We start from the raw sequence: 15720 nt of genomic DNA, 5'->3' as shown, positions 1-15720 counted from the left end.
AATTTACTTTATCCTATAAAGTATCAGAATAAGTTTTTATTATTTAATTGTTACAGATTTAAACCAAAGAAAATAAAGTCTTGCATGATAAAACTTCCTTGACTTTGCTTAATTATCAAATATGACTATCTACTACTTAACGAGAATTATGTCAACATTTAATTAAATAAAAATAGATCTTGTTCCTGCTCAAGTTACCATGGGGTTCTTTATTGACCAACAGCAGGCCAATCCTCTTTTTTGCTCCTTAAATCCAAAGTGTCCATAGCCAACAGCCAAAAGGTCCTGAAAACCAGAAAAATTCAAACTAAGAGAGGATAACATAAAAATATTGGCAAATGTATGAAGATGTATATTAATGAACTGTGTTAAGAAGAGTGATTATATTTTAATTAAGGTTAAAAAAACACCATATGCCATCTATTTTCACTCTACATTTCCATCTTCCTAAGCAAAATCACAATAATCACATTTTCAGACTGAAAAATAAGTACTCAAAAAGAACCAATTGCTAACAAGCTCTTTTACATATTGAGATAATCTTCAAAAATTGTATTATTACATTATAATCTCCTATGGGTTTTTAAGGATGACCTAATTTTTTCAAATGTAAAATAGAAGACCTTTAAATTTAAAGTGAGGTGCTATGGACTGAATTGTGTCTCCTCTCCTAAAAGTCATTTGTGGAAGTCCTAACCCCTAATAATATGTGATTATATCTGAAAATAGCACATTTAGGAGGTTATTAACGTTAAACAAGTCCAGGAGGGTAGGGTCCTCATTCGATAGGATTGGGTTCCTTACAAAAAGAGGAAGAAACCTAAGAGCCCTTTCTCTCCACCATGTGAGGATACAGTCAAGCCTGGGAGAGAGCCTTACCCAGGAAATGAATCAGCCTCCAGAACTGTAAGAAATAAATTTCCATTGTTTAAGCCACTCAGTCTACGGTGTTTTGTTATGGTAGCTTCAGCTGATTAATACAGCAGGTCATTTCCAGAAATGCCTTTATAATTGACCCTTGAACAATGAGTTTGAACTGTGTAGGTCTACTTATAAATGGATTCTTTTAAACTAATATATTGAAACTTTTTTTGGAGATTTGTAACCATTTGAAAAAATTCACAGAAAAACTGCATAGCCTAGAAATCCAAAACATTAAGAAAAGGATTTTTCATGAATGTATAAAATGTATGTAGATAATAGTCTACTCCTTTGATAGGCATAAGTGAACATTTAATATAAAATTAATAATGTATTCATTTTATTACTGTTTTATAACTTTGCTTTCAAAGAATTATATATTACCATACATATGCCTCACTCTCATAATTGAAGAACTGCATATCAGCCTATCATCACAGGTAAGCAGCTTTTTTCAGGGTAACAACGTTTCCAATACACCATTATGAATATGACTATAATACTGTATGCCATTGAAATTTTATAACAATTCATTCATTAGTGTATAGTCTAGGCTATCCTGAAGCAATCATATCAATTACACTAGGCTACCATAAAGCAATCATATTGCTGCTTCTTTGTCATCAATATATAAATCACTATACTTGAAAAAAATAGGAATTTTTCATATTATCTTTTTATTTTTGATATCTAAGTAACACATGTAATGTCTATAGTATTTTGCATCATCTAAGACAATACTGATATAGGCACTGACAGACAATTCATCTGTTAAAATGCATGACATACACTTCAGTGTTGCTAAGTACAGTACAGTACTATAAATGTTGATCCATTGATCTGTTGATCATAGAAAAAGCAAGAGAGTTCCAGAAAAACATATACTTCTGCTTTATGGACTATGCCAAAGCCTTTGACTGTGTGGATCACAACAAACTATGGAAAATTCTTAAAGAGATGGGAATACCAGACCACCTTATCTGCCTCCTGAGAAATCTGTATGCAGGTCAAGAAGCAACAGTTAGAACCGGACATGGAACAATGGACTGGTTCCAAATTGGGAAAGGAGTATATTGTCACCCTGCTTATTTAACTTATATTTGGAGTACATCATGCAAAATGCTTGGCTGGGTAAAGCACAAGCTGAAATCAACACTGCTGGGAGAAATATCAATAAATTCAGATACACAGATGACACCACTCTTATGGCAGAAAATGAAGAACTAAAGAGCCTCTTGATGAAAGTGAAAGAGGAGAGTGAAAAAGTTGGCTTAAAACTCAACATTCAGAAAACTAAGGTCATGACATCCAGTCCTATCACTTCATGGCAAACAGACAGGGAAACAATGGAAACAGTGACAGACTTTATTTTCTTGGGCTCCAAAACCACTGCAAATGGTGACTGCAGCCCTGAAATTAAAGGACACTTGCTCCCTGGAAGAAAAGCTATGACCAACCTAGACAGCATATTAAAAAGCAGAGACGTTACTTTGCCAACAAAGGTCTGTCTAGCCAAAGCTATGGTTTTTTCCAGTAGTCATGTATGGATGTGAGAGTTGGACTATAAAGAAAGCTGAGCCCTGAAGAATTGATCTTCTGATCTTTTTGAACTTTGGTGTTGGAGAAGACTCTTGAGAATCTCATGGATTACAAGGAGATCCAACCAGTCAATCTTAAAGGAAATCAGTCCTGAATATTCTTTGGAAGGACTGATGCTGAAGTCCTTTGGCCACCTGATGTGAAGAACTGGCTCATTGCAAAAGACCCTGATGCTGGGAAAGATTGAAGGCAGGAGGAGAAGGGGATGACAGAAGATGAGATGGTTGGATGGCATCACCGACTCGATGGACATGAGTTTGAGCAAGCACCAGGAGTTGGTGATGGACAGGAAAGCCTGGCATGCTGCAGTCCATGGTGTTGCAAAGAGTCAGACACGACTGAATTGATTATAAATGTATTTTCTCTTTATTATTTTTCTTAATAATATTCTCTTTCCCCTAGCTTGCTTTATTGTAAGATTACAGTTTATAATACATATAATACATAAAACATGTGTTCACTGACCGTTTATGTTTGGTAATACTTTCAGTCGACAGTAGGCTATTAGTAGTTAAGTTTTGGGGTAGTCAAAAGTTACACTTAGATTTTTAACTGCACAACAGGTTGGCACCCCAAGCCCCCTTTTGTTCAAGGTCAACTGTATAAGTACATATGCACAAAAGTTTAATTATCAAACAAACCCAGAATTTTCTTTGTAATCGGAAAGAATACAAAGACAGTCCTCCCACCATCTTACCTCCCAATCAACATCATGTCTCCACAGTTCTCTCTGTCTTACAATACTTTTCATCACTACCCTTGACATTGACAAACTCTTATTCATCTCTTTCAGACTCACCATAGATGTCAGTTCTTCAAAGAAGCATTCACAACCTTCTCTTATGTGTTCCCACGGTATTATTTTTCCTTATTAAAGCACACAGGAAACTAGTGTATGACTAGGGCCTACATGTGACTAAATTACTACTGTATCTCCAGTGCTTTAACAGAGTTTCTGCACAGAGTTAATACTCAACAAATATTTACAGAATTAATTAATAAATATGATGGATACCATCTGTCATATTTTTAGCTTCATTCAAAATTAACTTTATTCTAAATAGCAATATATTAATTTTTAGCTGTGAGTATATTCAGTTTCTTAAAATGATTCATCTGTCTTTACTACCCAGTTATTATTGATTTATTAAATTTCACTTATCTACGAGATGTTCCCTAATATAGTTTTATAAACACAAATCCACAATAAAAGTATTATATTTTATTCAAAATAATACACATAATTTAAGTAATGTGTTATTTCAGTCCAGTTCAGTCACTCAGTCGTGTCCAACTCTTTGTGACCCCATGGACCACAGCGCGCCAGGCCTCCCTGTCCATCACCAACTCCCGGAGTTTACCCAAACTCATGTCCATAGAGTCGGTGATGCCATCCAGCCATCTCATCCTCTGTTGTCCCCTTCTCCTCCTGCCCCAATCCCTCCCAGCATCAGGGTCTTTTCCAGTGAGTCAACTCTTCGCATGAGGTGGCCAAAGTATTGGAGTTTTAGCTTCAGCATCAGTCCCTCCAATGAACACCCAGGACTGATCTCCTTTAGGATGGACTGGTTGGAGCTCCTTGCAGTCCAAGGGACTCTCAAGAGTCTTCTCCAACACCACAGTTCAAAAGCACCAATTCTTCAGTGCTCAGCTTTCTTTACAGTCCAACTCTCACATCCATACATGATCACTGGAAAAACCATAGCCTTGACTAGACAGACCTTTGTTGGCAAAGTAATTAATGTCTCTGCTTTTGAATATGCTATCTAGGTTGGTCATAACTTTCCTTCCAAGGAGTAAGTGCCTTTTAATTTCATGGCTGCAATCACCATCTGCAGTGATTTTGGAGCCCCCAAAAATAAAGTCTGACACTGTTTCCACTGTTTCCCCATCTATTTCCCATGAAGTGATGGGACCAGATGCCATGATCTTCGTTTTCTGAATGTTGAGCTTTAAGCCAACTTTTTCACTCTCCTCTATCACTTTCATCAAGAGGCTTTTTAGTTCCTCTTCACTTTCTGCCATAAGGGTGGTATCATCTGCATATCTGGGGTTTCAACAAAAATGATTATAGTTTTATTTTTCATTTAAAAATTTTTATTGCAGTAGAGTTGATTTACAATGTTTTGTTAGTTTCAGGTTGATTATAGGTTTTTAATATCCATAACAATTATCATGTTTGCACACAGTACCTTATAAGGTATAGCGATAAAACAAGGCTAATTCTTAAAACATGCATAAAACAATACAGTTTAAACAAATTAGTTCTGAGGACTTTAAACATACATCAGGGACCTCCCTGGTAGTCCAGTGGTTGGGGGTCCACCTCCCAATGCAGAGTATATGGGTTCAATCCCTGGTTGAGAACTGGAATTCCACACATTGTGGGGCAATACAGCCTGAGCCAAACAACAACAACCAAGAAAAAGATGCTGCAACTAGCACCCAGTGAGGCCAAAATAAATAAATATTTCTCAAAAAGGACCAAAAAAAAAAAGTTCTTTCAGAAGCACTAGTTGAGAATCATGTCTTCAGAACCAGTTTATAAATCTCAGGAAAAAACAACTCTCATTAATCTATAATCATTCTTTTTTTTTACAAGAAAACATACCGTTCCCCAGCTTGATGATTCATCTATTTTTCCTCAAGATGATTTTTAACAGAGCAGTACTAAAGGGCATCCCTAATAGCTCAGTTGGTAAAGAATCGCCTGCAGTGCAGAAGACCCTGGTTTGATTCCTGGGTCTGGAAGATCCCCTGGAGAAGGGATAGGCTACCCACTCCAGTATTCTTGGGCTTCACTGTGGCTCAGTTGGTAAAGAATCCACCTGCAATGCGGGAGAGCTGGGTTCGATCCCTAGGTTGGGAAGATCCCCTGGCGAAGGGAAAGGCTACCCACTCCAGTATTCTGGCCTAGAGAATTCCATGGACTGTATAGTTCATAGGGTCACAAAGAGTCAGACAAAACTGACTGACTTTCACTTCACTTTCAGTAAAAGCAAGAATTCTGTAGCTAGATGTCTTGGTTTGAATTCTGTTTCACTTACTGGTTATATAACTTTGGGCAAGTTATCCTTTCTGTGCTTCAGTGCAACATTATGAGGAAAACAGTACCTTATTCATAGATTTATAATAATACAAGTAAAACGTTTACAATAGTGCCTGGTACATAGTAGGTGCTATTTAAATATCCACTGTAGTATTAGTTTCTTAAGGAATCTCAAAATCATTTTGCACTTTTACAGGGTCACTGGATTAAGCTGTTATTGTTGTTATTTAGTCGCTAAGTCGTGTCTGACTCTTTTTCAACCTCATGGATTAAGTACATACTTCCAAATACGGTTTCTTTAAAGAGAATGCAAATTTGGGTGCATGAATTTGGTTAACATGTTAAACTAAATAAATATATATTATTTTCTTGTTCACTTCTCAACATCTGAAAGAGATTCAGCCATGTTCCAAGCACATCTCTTAAAATAAAAATGGTGAAACTTTCATATTAAAGAAGAAAAAACATTGTTTTCTAGCTGTTGCATTTCCCCCTTTTTAAAATATAAACTTGTTTTCAGAGGAATTTTAAAACTAGAGGTTATATCAATTTAAATCTCTTGCCTAACAATGAGAAAAGAAAATTATTAGTGTTATACTTGGTAAATGCCCTTAAATGCTAGAGACAGAATTATTAAAACATTTGATAACTTACTGGATTTGCTTTATTCCAGGCAAGGCTGCTCACATTAAGGCCTTTGGTTAGGTCACAGGAAAAGGACCAGAGTCGTTCCAAATTGGCTGGTATTGTTGATTGTTCTGAACTTATTTCTAAATCTTCTTCCTCTTCCTTCTTAGCTTCTTCTTCGACCACTTCAAGTTTTCCATCTACTAAAAAGTCTCCGGGCTCTTCAGGTTCTGGTTCTAAAATTAAATCAAATGAAGATCATGCTGCTCTACACCCATCTGCTAAAGTTTCCAAAGAATAGCTCTATCTACCACTGATACTTCAGACACCACTGGATCTGCTAGGTCATAATGCTCAAGGGACAGGGCACCTAGAAGAGCAGCTTGAACCTGCTGCAGAATCTTCTGTTGTTCTGAGACCCACTCAAAGCTATTAGCTTTTCAGATCACTGAGTAAATGAACCAGAATAACATCCAAATGAGGAATGTGTTGCCTCTAAAATGCAAAGACAGCTTCCCTTGTGGCTCAGTCAGTAAGAAATCCACCTGCAATGCAGGAGACCCAGGTTCAATCCCTGGGTCAGGAAGATGCCCTGGAGAAGGAAATGCCAACCCATTTCCTTCAGTATTCTTGCCTGGGAAATCCAGTATTCTTGCCTGGGAAAACCCACACACAGAGGAGCCTGGTGGGCTACAATCCGTGGGGTTGCAAATAGTCAAACACAACTTAGTGACTATACCATCGCCAACGAAAGTAAAGAGATCCACTAGGAATATGTCTGTCTGTCTCTCTCTCTTTTTTTTTTTTCATTGCAGAGGACTCAGATGCAACTGCATATCTTTTACCTTAGAAGGTATATCTGACATATTCTACTGGACCCTTGGAAATTTCACTGAGGTGGAAGGCCCCTGAAATTCTGTCAGATTTATTTCTCACCCTCCGACATGCAAATGTCTTGCCAGTAAGTTTACTTCTTGTTCACTAGGTCCAATCAACATGATACCATCAGTGTAATGGACCAGTGCAATGTCTTGCTGAAGGGAAGGCTTGCTGCAGACTAAATTATGACATAAAGCAGAACAGTGAAGGTGTACTGCTGACCTGGCCAGCTGAGAGCAAATAGCTTTGGTTTTCCCAACAGGTACTAAAGGGAAAAAGCATCAGCAGCTACACACTATATACCACAAGTAGTGTTAGTTTGCTCAGGCAATGAGACTCTAACTGAAACACCAGCTGCAACTGGAGTCACCACCTGGTTAAGCTTACAATAATCCACTGTTACTCTCTAAGAGTCATGTGTTTTCTGTGTAAACCAGATAGATGAGTTGAATGGTAGGAGTCAACATTCCTGCATATTTCAAGTCCTTGATGGTGGTATTAATCTCTGAGATCCCTCCAGAAAGGTGGCTATATGGTTTACTATTTTAATAGGTATAGACAGCTCTAGTGACTTCCGCTTCGCCCTTTCCTCTCAAATTAGCTCTCATTCCACAAGCCAAGGATCACATGGGGGATTCTGCCAGTTTCTAAATATTTCTATTTCAAGTATACATTCTGGAACAGGGAAAATAACTGCAGGATGATGGGTGGACACACTGTGAGATGAACCTGAACTAAAATTCTGTTGATCACCTGATTTTAAGTCCTAGTGGACCCCAGTGATGTTTTGGGTCTCCCTGTTAGTGTGCACTCAGAGCCAGTGTTCAGTAATCCATGAAATTTCTGATGATTTCCTTATCCACAATGTACAGTCCTTCTAATAAAATGCTATAGATCTTTATGGAGAAAGCTGGGATAAGTATTAAGAGTACACACTCTTGGCAATGTAGCATGAATCATTCTCAAAGTGACCCAGTCTCCACTTCATTCAAGACAGTCTGGTTTTATAAACTGGCTCAAGTCTAGGAATAGGTTAAGGGGCTGTGACTTTGTTTTTTGGTGTTTCAAATTAGAAACACTTGACCTAGAACTTTATTGCTTATATAGATTAAGTGAGAATTTATAAGATGACCGTATGTTATGGGATGAATTGTTTCACTCCAAAATTCATATATTGAAGTCATAATGACTCAGAGGTAAAGAATCCACCTATGATGCACGAGACACAGGTTTGATCCCTGAGTCAGGAAGATCCCCTGGAGAAGGGAGTGGCTGCCCACTCCAGTCACCACATGGTTAAGCTGGTGAAGACTGGGAAATTCCATGGACAGAGAGATCTGTAGGGCTTCAGTCCATAGGGTGGCAAAGAATTGCACAAGACTGTGTGACACACAGAGCACACACAAGAATGTAGTATATCAGAATGTAACAACATTTTGAGAAAGGACTTTGAAGTGGTGATTACATTAAAATTAGACCGTTAGAGAGGGTCCCAATCCATTTATTGATATCCTTCTAAGAAGAGGAAATTTAGATACACCAAGAGAGACAAGGGATGAACACACACAGAGAAAAGACCATGTAAAGAGGCAGCAAGAGGGTGAACATCTGCAAGCCAAAGAGAAAGGCCTCAGAGGAAACCAACCTTGCTGGCACCCTGATCTTGGACTTTCTGTCTCTAGAATTGTGAGGGAGTAAACGTGTGTTGTCTAAGTCTTCAGTCAGACGTATACATTGCAAACATATTCTTCTAGTCTGTTGCTTGCATGTTTCCCTGCATTTTTTTTCCCTACTGTTAGCAGTGTTATTCAAAGAGCAGACATTTTAACTCTTGCAAAAGTCTTATTGATTTTTTTCTTTTATGCCTTGGGATTTGGGGCCTCCCAGGTGGCTCAGTGGTAAATAATCTGCCTGCCAATGCAGGAGATGCAGGTTTGATCCCTGGGTTGGAAAGATCTCCTGGAGAAGGGAATGACAGTCCACTCCATTATTCTTGCCTGGAGAATACCATGGACAAAGGAGCCTGGTGGGCTACCACTCATGGGGTCACAAAGAGTTGGACATGAATTAACTCACCTGCACTTGGGATTTTTGTGTATTAAGTGGATCTTTTCTTATGCTAAAATCACAAATATTTTTTTCCTTTATCTTCTCCTAGAACTTTATAGTTTTAATTTTTACATTTAAATCTATGGTCCATTCTGACTTAATTTATACATTTAATAGGAGGTGAGGATTAAAGCTCATTTTTCTCCCCATAAGGATATCCAGTTCTTTCAGCATTGTTTTAAAAGATCAACTTCTCTGTATTGAATTGCCTTGACATGTTTGTTAAAAATCAGTTAACCATATATGTCTGTGCTTATTTCTGGACTCACTAGTTTGTTTCAATCATCTATATGTCTACCCTTAGACAAATACTCAGCTGCCTTGATTACTGTATCATTATAGTCAGTCACCTGTAATATAGTAGGGTTAAGTCCTTCAACTTCATTCTTCTGCTACAGAATTGACTTAGTTATTCCATGTCCTTTGCTTTACCATATAAAACATAGAATAATACTGTTGACTTCATGATCTTTAAAGAAATTTCAAATGGTGGGAGATGTCTCTCATTTTCAAATTCTAGCACTCTCCATTCTTTTCTGTAGATTCTAATTTCTGTTGTTATTTTCTATCAGCCTGAAGAACTTCCTTGAACTTTTTTTGCAATGCTGGTCTGCTGACAATGAATTCTCTCAGCTTTTGTTTGTCTGAACATGTTTTTATTTCACCTTGATCTTTGAAGGATATTTTCTCTAGATATACAATTTTTAGCACAGTAAAAATAACATTGCATTGTTTTCTGGCTTCTGATATAGAAATAAGGGCATTATTAATTTCTCCCCTGTATGTAATGAATTTTTTTCTGGCAACTTTTAATTTTTTTTGTATAGTATTTATAATATGCCTCAGCGTGCTTTTCATTGTGTTTATCTTGCTTGGGTTTCATTGAACTTCTTATAATTACTGATTTAAAGTTTTTTCAAATATACAAAATTTTTAGCAATTCTTCCTTCAAATATCTTTCTGTGCTTCCTCTTTATTCTACTACTACAATTCTAATTACATATATATTAAACCACATGACCTTGGGACACAGGTCACTGAAGTTCTATTTTTTTAGACTGTTTCTGTACTTTAATTTGGAATGTTCCTCTTGCTTGTCTTTTAGTATTTTGTCACACTCAAGCAGTAAATGTTTTCATTTCAAGTACTATGTATTGTATTTCATCTCTAGAAGTTCCATTTGGTCCTATATGTAGCTTTCATTACTATCATCATTGTATCCTTATTTTTTCCTTTAAATCTTTAAGCATATTTTTAGAACTTATTCTTTAAGAGACTTTATTTTTTAGAGTAGTTTTAGTTTCACAGCAAAACTGAACTCAAAATGAAGAGTTCCAATATACTCACAGCCAGATTTACACATAGCCTTGTCCAGATCAACATCCTGCACCAATAGTACAGTGTTACAATAAGTGAACTCCCAGTGACAAATTATTATTACTCAAAATCTATATAGTTCACTTTAAGATTTACTCTTGGTGTTGTACATTCTATGAATTTGGATGAGTGTACAATGAAATGTACCCGTCACTAAGTATTATGCAGAATAGTTTTATTGCTCTAAAAATCTTACATACACTGCCTATTCATTTCTCCCAACCTCTAATCCCTGGAAACGTCTGATCTTTTTACTGTCTCCAAACTTGTGCCCTTTCCAGAATGTCATATAGTTGGAGTGACAGCATATGTAGCCTTTTCAGATGGGCTTCCTCCACTTGGTAATATCCATTTAGATTTTGTCTGTGTCTGTTCATGGCTTGATAATTCATTTCTTTTTAGTGCTGAATAATATTCTATTGTCCGGATTTTCCACAATTTTTTCATTCATTCACCTTCTGAATAACATCTTGTTTGCTTCCAAGTTTTGGAAGTTATGAATAAAGCTTCAATAAACATCTGTGTGCAGATTTTTGTGTGGAAATAAGCATTCAACTCCTTTGGGTTAATACCAAGGAGTACAATTATGGACCATATGGTTACAATATGCTTAGTTTTGTAAGAAACTGCCGAACTATCTTCCAAAGTAGCTGAACTACTGTGCATTCCCACCAACACTGAATAAGTGTTCTTGTTGCTCCACATCTTAGCCAGCATTTAGTGGTATCAATGTTTTGGATTTTAGCTATTCAATAATTGTATGGTGGTATTTCATTGATGTTTTAATTTGAAATTCCTTAACGACATATAATGATGAACATCTTCTTAAACTTATTTGCCGTTTGTATATCTCTTTATAAGGTGTCTGTTAGGTCTTTTGTCTGTTTTTAAATTATGTTATCTGTTTCCTTATTATTGAGTTTTAAGAGATATTTGTCTATTTTGGACAAGTTCTTTATCAGGTATGTATTTTGCATATATTTTTTCTAGTCAGTGACTTGCCTTCTCATTCTCTTGACAATGTCTTTCACAGAGCAGATTTTTAATTTTAATGAAGTCCAACTTATCAATTATTTCTCTTAATAGATTGTGCCTTTGGTGTCAAATCTGAAAAATCATCACCATACCCAAGTTTATCCAAATTTTTTCCTATGCTGTCTTCTAGAAATTTTATAGTTTTGCACATTTCATTGAAGTTTATGACCCATTTTGAGTTAATTTTTGTGAAGGGTATAAGGTCTGTATCTAGATTATTTATTTTGCCCATAAATATCCTGATGTTCCAGAATCATTTGTTGAAAAGACTATCTTTTTTCTTTCCATTATATTGCCATTCCTCTTTGGTCAAAGATCAGTTGACTATAATTATGTGGATCTATTTCTGGGCTCTTTATTCTGTTCCATTGATCTATGTGTCTGTTCTTTCACCAATACCACACTATCTTAACAACTGTAACTTAACAGTAACTCTTGAAGTTGGATGATGTCAGTCCTCCAACTTTTTTCTTCTTCAATATGGTCTTGGCTATTCTGAGTATGATAGCTTTTTTAAAGTTCTTATCTGTCTTTTACCATCTCGGTCACCTTTTTATCTGTTTCTATTGACTGACTTTTTAAGCTTTAGCTCACATTTTCCTGCTTATTTACACAGCTAGTAAATTTGTATTGGGTGCTGTGCATTATAAATGTTACAGCACTGAATGTCTGCGTTGTGTTTTCTTCCATACAATACTGTATTGAAGTTTGTTTTGTTGAGCAGTTAACTTACTTTCAGATTAGTTTGATTCTTGAAATTAGCTTTTAAAAATAAAAATTTTTAAATTAGCTAAAAAGTTTATTGGTGGGGATGAGGGTCTAGACTAGTCTTTATTCTTGGGTTATTCTAGCTCTACTCTTAAGGTATAGCCATTCTGGATATTTATTGAATACCCTATTTCTACCCCTCTGGCCAGTCAGAAATCAAATGTGTTGCAGCCCTGTGTGAACTCTGAAGACTTTTTCACTTAGATCTTACTGGTAGTTGTTCTTTCCTTGCCTTCTGGAGTTTTAGTCTAACATACACAGCTTATGTTTCAGCCAAAGACTAAATGATAGATTTATGGAGTTTTTTTTCTCTACATAGTTTCCTAATATCTGATTATTCCAATTACAGTCACCTCAGACTCTTTGACGGAGAAGGCAATGGCACCGCACTCCAGTACTCTTGCCTGGAAAAATCCCATGGACGGAGGAGCCTGGTAGGCTGTAGTCCATGGGGTCACGAAGAGTCGTACACGACTGAGCGACTTCACTTTCACTTTTCACTTTCATGCATTGGAGTAGGAAATGGCAACCCACTCCAGTGTTCTTGCCTGGAAAAGCCCAGGGATGGAGCAGCCTGGTGGGCTGCTGTCTATGGGATTGCACAGGGTCAGACACAACTGAAGCAACTTAGCAGAAGCCTCTTTGAACTCTTATCTGGATGTCATCATATGAGTAAAACTGCAATACCTATGTCCTCTCCGATGGTCTTATAATTATTTACATCCTAACTAAAAGCAGAACTACTATTTTTTCTTTTTTAAATGATCAGTGATACGTTCCTGGGCTGGAGGAAGCACAAGCTGGAATCAAGATTGCTGGGAGAAATATCAATAACCTCAGATATGCAGATGACACCACCCTTGTGGCAGAAAGTGAAGAGGAACTCAAAAGCCTCTTGATGAAAGTGAAAGAGGAGAGTGGAAAAGTTGGCTTAAAGCTCAACATTTAGAAAACGAAGATCATGGTATCCAGTCCCATCACTTCATGGGAAATAGATGGGGAAACAGTGGAAACAGTGTCAGGCTTTATTTTGGGGGCTCCAAAATCACTGCAGATGGTGATTGCAGCCATGAAATTAAAAGACACTTACTTGTTGGAAGGAAAGTTATGACCAACCTAGACAGCATATTCAAAAGCAGAGACATTACTTTGCCAACAAAGGTTTGTCTAGTCAAGGCTATGGTTTTTCCTGTGGTCATGTATGGATGTGAGAGTTGGACTGTGAAGAAAGCTGAGCACTGAAGAATGGATGCTTTTGAAGTGTGGTGTTGGAGAAGACTCTTGAGAGTCCCTTGGACTGCAAGGAACTCCAACCAGTCCATCCTAAAGGAGATCAGTCCTGGGTGTTCATTGGAAGGACTGATGCTAAAGCTGAAACTCCAATACTTTGGCCACCTCATGCAAAGAGTTGACTCAATGGAAAAGACTCTGATGCTGGGAGGGATTGGGGGCAGGAGGAGAAGGGGATGACAGAGGATGAGATGGCTGGATGGCATCACCGACTCGATGGACATGAGTTTGGGTAAACTCTGGGAGTTGGTGATGGACAGGGAGGCCTGGCATGCTGCGCTTCATGAGGTCACAAAGAGTCAGATATGACTGAGTGACTGAAGTGAACTTTAGAACGTTTCTATAAACTTCATTTCATTCATTCAAAAATTGAAAAGTTGAATTAAGTAATCTCTCAAATCCTTAAAAATATTGTAGCCATAACAACAGGAAGAATGCCTGTGTAATAAAATTAGGGGGAGGTAATAAAAGCTAGAACCTGGAAGGTATCAATGGCAATGGAAAGGGGTGTTTGACTACGAGAGAATAATTCAATACTGGAACAACAGAGAGGAAAGAGCTTATGAGGTTTTGAATCTAAGGTACTATCTCTTTGGGCTTCCAGGTCTGGACTCTCCTGCTAGTCACTTTTAGTGCTGGAAACTATATAAAAATGTCTTCTGATAAGTGATGTGTGTGTATGTGCTAAGTCACTTCAGTCAGATCTGACGCCTTGCAACCCCGTGGACTGCAACCTACCAGGCTCCTCTGTCCATGGGGTTCTCCAGGAAAGAATTACTGGAGTTGGCTGCCATTTCCTTCTCGCTAATAAGTGATAATTCAGTTTAAAGATTGCATTTAGAAATAATACAATTTGATTTTTTAAATTACTTGAGCTTGTCTAAAAATGATTATATTTAGACATCTTTTTTAAAGTATAAAATCTTTATTTCAAAACAACACTATTTTTTAAAAGATGTTTTAGTATATAATGTGTTAAATACCTTTTAAAACAGGAAGCTGACGATAAGCTGCAAGTTTTGGCTGAAATATATTTTCCATTATAACTCGTTCCATAAAAAATAAGTCCTGCTGAAACTTATCAGATTTAAATACTGCATCTGAGTTGTCTTCTTCTTCATCTCGAACTTTAGCCAGAATTACATTTTCAATATCCATTAGAGAACTACCTTCACTAACTGTAAAATACAAATATGATGTAATGGTAACAATTCAAAAATTATATTAGCTGGTTTGTACATTCTAAAGATTTATCAATGACATTTTGCCATCACTATTTGTATTCCTCCAGTATTCACAACAACTTTAATAGTTACTTACTGAATGTCTTTTAGGAACCAAGCACATGCAAGATATACATATATTATCTCCATATATTTTTATTCAAATTGAAATTAAATTATTATCAGTCTTCATTACACCTTCAGATAAAGGTTTAATTTATTGCTTTATAGGAATACTACACTACTGTTATTTATTAATGCTATAACAAATTACCAAAAATTTAGTGGACTAAATTTAAAGTTCTAGATTAAATTTAAAATTAAATTTAAAGTGGATACAAATTTAAAGTTCTGTAGGCTACCGATCAACCCAGGTCTCACTTGGCCAAAACCAAAAGGTTATTAGGGTTATGTTCCTTTCTGAAGGCTCTAGAGAATTAATTTCCTTGCCAATTTCTAGAAGCCACCACCAATCCATCATCCATCTTCAAAAGACAGCAACATTGCATCTCTCTGATGGTCCTGCCATTATATCTCTCTCTGACCAGAAATGGAAAAAAATACTCCAAAGTACCCATTTGATTGGTTTGGGTCCACTCAGATAATCCAGGATAACCTCCCTCTTTTAGATCCTTAATGTAGTCACATTTGGATAGTCTCTTATCTCATGTAAGGTAATCTATTCATAGGTTCCTGAGATTGGGATGTGTATATATTTGAGGAATGATATTCTACCTATTACTTAGTTTAAACCGAATGAAGGGGAATCCTGCCTCCATGAAGATGGAGTAAACACTTTCCCCTATTCCTTTGCTAAATACAACTAAAAATCTTGGGACATTG

General features: G+C 36.8%; 1 protein-coding gene across 1 annotated transcript in view; it reads right to left on the bottom strand.

Moving 5' to 3' along the window:
* Positions 1-15720, bottom strand: part of DNAI4 (dynein axonemal intermediate chain 4) — a 105608-nt gene that overhangs the window by 23895 nt on the left and 65993 nt on the right. Inside the window, 3 exon segments of the mRNA XM_052638055.1 lie at positions 199-285; positions 6224-6432; positions 14638-14832. Of these exon segments, the coding sequence (XP_052494015.1) occupies positions 199-285; positions 6224-6432; positions 14638-14832 (491 nt within the window).

Source organism: Budorcas taxicolor, chromosome 3, assembly GCF_023091745.1.
Source record: "Budorcas taxicolor isolate Tak-1 chromosome 3, Takin1.1, whole genome shotgun sequence".
In the NCBI taxonomy this organism is placed as follows: Eukaryota; Metazoa; Chordata; class Mammalia; order Artiodactyla; family Bovidae; genus Budorcas; species Budorcas taxicolor.
The sequence above is the reverse complement of the archived record's forward strand: the minus strand, read 5'-3'. Positions and strand labels throughout refer to the sequence as shown.